Genomic DNA, 5,294 nt, shown 5'->3' with positions numbered 1-5,294 from the left:
TGGCTCTTCCGCTTCATCTGCACCGCACTAAAGGGTGTCGTTGAAGCATTGAATCACAAAAAAAGTGGCACGCAAAATAAAAGGTGCCACATCACAATGATGGTAGTGTTTGAAGGGCAGAGTGCCACATCCCCTAATCCAATTGAAACGCAGGTCTACGCAGCAGAAGTAAACGGTACAGAACTTACATAACTTATAATTAAGTTGAAGTCTGCCTACCATTTGACTTTCTAATGAGTGTAATGAGATTACATGCCTGATAGAAGCACTTGTGCAAAAGCAACTTTCGTGTTTAATGAGGCCCTAATACAGGACAAAATCGAATTATTTTCTCTCGTTCCCAAATTCTTCCTCCAGTGTGAAATCTCCATCTTTTAGGGGGAGGGATGGGTGGGGCTGGAAGGGGTGAGAGTGTCTATGGTCAAGGGCCTCCTGGGAGCTTGGCGACCCAGAATCTCCGCGCGTCTGGCCAGGCCGCGCTGCGGGTCGGACTCGCGGCCTCGCTTTAATTGCTCTTGGATGACGTCCATGGCACCCGCGGCGCGCGGGGAACCCCTCAGTGGGTCTGAAACTAGGTTAAAGCAATTAGCATGCTGCCGACATATTGTCCCTCGGCAGGGCCTTGGGTACCAAGGAAGATGCGCCATCGTACCTTGGCCGACCAGGCGGCTGCGGGCCGGGGAGTGGCATCTCGGTTCCCCAGGGCCTGCGGGGCGCCGGCGTTGTGGATCAGCCAGGAAGAGCGCGCCGGACGCGCGAGACCTTGCTCCGCGCCTCCCGCTCCGCACCCGGGCGGTCCGAGCGCGCGCAGGGTCCTGCACTCTGAGCCGCGCGCCCCGACTCCCGCTCGCAGCCGAGCGCTCCCTGAGGGCCAGGGAGGTGCTCGTAGCGGCCTCGGAGATTAGTCCAAACCCTAGCTTCCTGGGAGCTCCCCGCTGCGCCCTCGCGGCTCTCCCCTTCGCTAGGGGGCAGCTCTTCGCCGGAGCCTCGCCTTCACCCCAGGCTGCTTGCCTCAAAGGACTGGATTCTGCTGGAGGCAAAACCGAGTCAATTTCAGAAATTACCCAGTTGCAGAAGCGGCAGAGAGGGCGTGCTCCTTTCTTGTCTTATCCCCCAAACCCTGGGTTTTGTTGGGAAGCATCCTAGAGGGGTCTCCGGCCTCAACCTGGTGGCTTTTCTCATTTCCTTTGAGTATATCTGAGTTCCATGTACCTGATGCTGTAACTGCAGAAGGGATGGGTCACAGGGCAGCTTAACAGCAACCCCTTCTCCCCAGCCCTTGGAAGCAGAAAGGCGTCTTCCCTTTGCTAGCCCAGAAATTAGCCCACTGTCGCCACCGGACCCACAGTATCCACTTTATACACTATGATTACGCAGGGTGCCCATGACCTTGGATAAGTCAAATGTCTCCCAGCCTTAGCTTTCCCATCTGAAAGAATGAGAGCAACAAATACCCCGTGACCCATTTGCTTCCTAGGGTGTTAGGACTGGGATGAAGATGAAGGGCTCTCCCAGAGAAATGAGGCCTAATCCTCTAACCCACTCCCTTTAAGCTAAATCTAAAAGGTGGCTCTTACAGTATAGCTCCGTTTGGGGTCTCTGGTTCAGTTTTTTTTTTTTTTTTTCTTTTTACAAAGTAGGTTAATTCATCTTTAAAGATACAGCTACACCCATCAAGTATAAAAGAACTTTTAGAAAACGGTATGAATAGCATTTATTAACATTGCTTAGGAATAAACCGTATCTGGCAATAAATTAGCATGACGTTTTCTGGTCAGAGTTCTTCCACTAATGCAGAGTTCTGCCAAAGGTGCTGGGGAAGATCATAGACTATTGCATATTTTAAGAAAATCAGGATAAATTATATAAATTATATATTTAAAAAGAGATCATCTATTTCATTAACTCGACAGGATAATAAATAGATAAATAACAAACAGTTGATTGCCATTAGAAAAATGTGATTCTTAAGTTACATTTACATTATAGATATTTACATGTACAATATGCACACAGACGGAATCACGTCCTCAGGCAGGTCTGACTCTTCTCAGGACACAAACTCAAAGGGCGGTTCGTTTTCTATGTTGTTGAAGGAAGGCTTGCTGTTGAGTTTTCTGGGGTCCTCTGGGGTCCACACTTTGGCTGTTCGGATAATATTTTGTTCTTTGAGTTGTTTTTCATCAGTCCAAGAGAGAGAGTGTCCCGCAAGGGGAGGGAGGCCATAATCCGGGTCGCTGGGGGAGGGGGACCCTGAGGAGGTGAGAAGAAGGAAAAAAAAAACCAGATTGTGAATGTCCAACTCGGCTCCCAGCACTGCCTCTCCGGTCCTCTGAGATCCCCTTTTGGGCGCTTTGACAGACAGGCGTCTTTGGTTACTCTGAACAACACTTTTTCTCCACCCCGCGAGCCCCCAGCGCCCTCAACCCGCAGTCCCAGAAGTTGCAAGTCTATCCGGGACGCGCACCCTCAGGGCCGCCGTTAGAGTGGCGGAAAAACCTCAGAAACGCCAACTCCGGTTCAAGGTGGCGGGTACCCACAGCCCGCCCGTCTGTCTGTTCGTCAGTCAGCTGGTCGGTCCGTTCACCCAGCCCCCGCCCCGGGACCTTCCCGTTCCCGTCCCCCCCACCCCCCGCCCGCCCCTCTACGAGCTGGGAGGCGGACGCACTTACGAGTACCCCGGTGGCAGATGATGACCTTCTGGGCCTGGCTGCTCGGGCTGTCCGCGCCCAGGCGCCCTCCGCCGCCGGGCCCCCTGCCGCCGCCCGCGCCGCCGCCGCGCAGGGGCAGGTCCGCCTGCACCAGCTCGCTGAGGAAGTTGATGTAGCCGATGGCCAGGCGCAGCGTGTCCACCTTGGAGAGGCGCTTTTCGTAGGGCAGCGTGGGGATGTGCGAGCGCAGCCCCTCGAAGGCGTCGTTGATGGACTGCATGCGCCGCCGCTCGCGCACGTTGGCAGCCTGCCGCAGCTGCTGCAGCTCCGCCTCGGAACGCACCCGCCTCCGCCGCCGCGCAGCCGCCGCGCCGCTCAAGCCACGCAGCCGCGCCCTGGGGGACAGCGCGGCCACCCCGGCGCACCGGTAGGCCAGGCACGAGGGTGGAGAACCGGGCGAGTAGGGGAAACCGCCGGGGGGCGCCCCCGCCTCGCAGCAGTAGCCGCCGCCGCCGCTGTCCTCCGGCTCTCCCGGGCCCCCCGGGGGCGGCGGGGCGAGTGCGTGGGGGGCCGCCGGAGGCGCGGACTGCAGCAGCAGGCACGCCTCGTCGCGGTAGCAGTACTCGTGCAGCTGGTGGCTGAGGAACTCCACCTCGGCCTGCTCGTCGGCCAGTAGCTCATCGCCGTCCTCCAGAGGGTCCCGAGAAGACTGATCGGTGAAGAAGTCCTCCTCATCAAAGTAAGAGGACGGGAAGGCGTCCAGGCCCCCGGGGAAGTGCTCTAGCAGCACCGCGTCCATGCTCTGCGCCGCCGAGGGCCCGGGGGACTGCTGGCCTAGGGTAGGGGTGTTCTCTGGAAGTTTGCGGCTGCAGTTCGGGCTCGTCGGGCAGCCCCCGCCCTCCCGGTCCCGCGCCCGAGGCAACGAGGACCGCCCCCCCCCCGCCCCGGCCTCCCTGGAGTGCCCGCGGCCGCTGCGCTCTGGACGGCGGCCGCTGCGCTCTGGACGGCGCCCGCGCGGCGTTGGGGAGGGCTGTGGCGACCGGCTGAAGCTGAGGGCCGGCACGCGAGGATTCTTATAACTACATCCACAGGCGCGTGCCAGGGACCCGCGGCGCCAGCCAATCACCAAGTGCGGGGTGCCGGCGGGGAGGGGGCCGGGAGGCCGGCTGGGGCCGGGGAGGCTTTCCTCCCGAAGGGAGCTCCCGGGGTGAAGGGGAGGCGGGGCCGCGCGGCCCGGGGCTCCTCACGCCCCTCTCCTCCCCTCCTCGGGCGAGTACCTGCCGGGCGAGCGGCTCCAGGGGCACCTGCGGCCCCCGGCGGCCGCCGTCCGCTGGCGCGCGCTGCGCCCAGCCGGGCTCTTCCGCCCCGAGGCTCTTCCGCCCCGTCTCGGCGCAGCCACAAAACGCCCTAGCGGGGCGCGTCCGCGTCCCAGACGGCGGGAGCGAGTCTCAGGTGGAGCTCGCTGCTCCTCCGGGGTTGGCGCAGCGAGTGCGGGCAGCCTGGACAGTTCAGGCGATGGGTTTCGCCACCCCCACCCCCGGAGCGCGAACGGGCCTCCGGCCTGGGTTCCATTCCGGGCTTCTGTCTCATCGCCGAACCTTTCCAGGACTCTGGTCAAATTTGCGCAGTGTGTGCCGCTGGGGTTGGAAGGCGATGCGGCGCCTCTCCAGGCGCGGCGCGGGTTTGAGGGGCGCGCGCCTGCCCGGCGCTGCTCAGGATCCTGACTCCGGTGCCCGGTGCTCTGCGGCCGGCCTGTCTTCCCCTCCCTTTCCCCGTCCCGAGGGAGAAACGGGAACGCTGGAGAGGCCGCCTCCGAGAGCGGCTCAGCAGGGCATGTTTCTTGTGAGACCCTAGGGGTCCGGAGCAATAAAACCGGATACAAAGGGACTCAGTTGAATCGTCTGCTTTGGAGCAGTCCGAGAGACGGCATGGAAGTAAATGGGCAGAGTGTGAACCGTTTTCAAAGCCAGAGTCGTTCACCTTTCCCACTGACCACCGGGTCCATCCTTGAACGACTTTTTCCTTTCTTTCCCGACCTTAAAACACACACACACACATATATATATACACACAAAACATTTGTGCTCTGGCCCATGACAGTATTACAGACAGCGATGCAACTCGAATTCCTCAGTTGAAAAGTAACAAACACTTCCAAGGTCGAGGCAATTCTGTTAAAAGCCAAATTCCAGAGGGTTCAGAAGTGCAGCCGACCGCACGAGTTCTCTCAACAGAAGACAGAGAGCCACCGCCTTCCTGAGTCAGCCGCTTCCTTTTTCAGACACTTGTCCCACCAGAGGCTTCTTCTAGTGGGTGTTTGAACTCCTCTCAAAAGCCAGGTCCATGTCTTATAGAACAGCGATTTTAACGGGCATCCTGGTTTTAGACATTTACATTGTGTTTAACTGAATCCTGAAACCAAAAAAAGTTAAGGGCAAAAGATACATAAGAACACCAGAGATTACCTTGAACCACCAAGGACACAGAGAATTTTAACCCAAAGACTTACTGTTTTCCAGTAAGTTCCTTCCTTTGTTAGCTCATCCTTCCTAGTGAGGTGATTAAGTTAAACTGAGGCAAATGTGGACAGTTTTCCTGTGTTCAAGACTGGGCTGCAATTTCCTGTATTTAGATTTATCTTTC

General features: G+C 58.3%; 1 protein-coding gene across 1 annotated transcript; it reads right to left on the bottom strand.

Annotated features, from left to right (window-relative positions):
• Positions 1-1,732: 1,732 nt before the first annotated feature.
• On the bottom strand, positions 1,733-3,550 carry PTF1A (pancreas associated transcription factor 1a). Its single transcript, XM_061435549.1, has 2 exons — positions 2,673-3,550; positions 1,733-2,253 (listed from the first exon to the last, which is right to left on the bottom strand). The coding sequence occupies exons 1-2, from the start codon at positions 3,448-3,450 to the stop codon at positions 2,051-2,053; spliced, it is 981 nt and encodes a 326-aa protein (XP_061291533.1). The 5' UTR covers positions 3,451-3,550; the 3' UTR covers positions 1,733-2,050.
• Between the last annotated feature and the right edge of the window lie 1,744 nt (positions 3,551-5,294).

The sequence above is a fragment of the Bos javanicus genome, chromosome 13 (genome assembly GCF_032452875.1).
Source record: "Bos javanicus breed banteng chromosome 13, ARS-OSU_banteng_1.0, whole genome shotgun sequence".
Lineage (NCBI taxonomy): Eukaryota > Metazoa > Chordata > Mammalia > Artiodactyla > Bovidae > Bos > Bos javanicus.
Note: the sequence above shows the minus strand (reverse complement) of the source record. Positions and strands in the feature narration are given on the sequence as shown.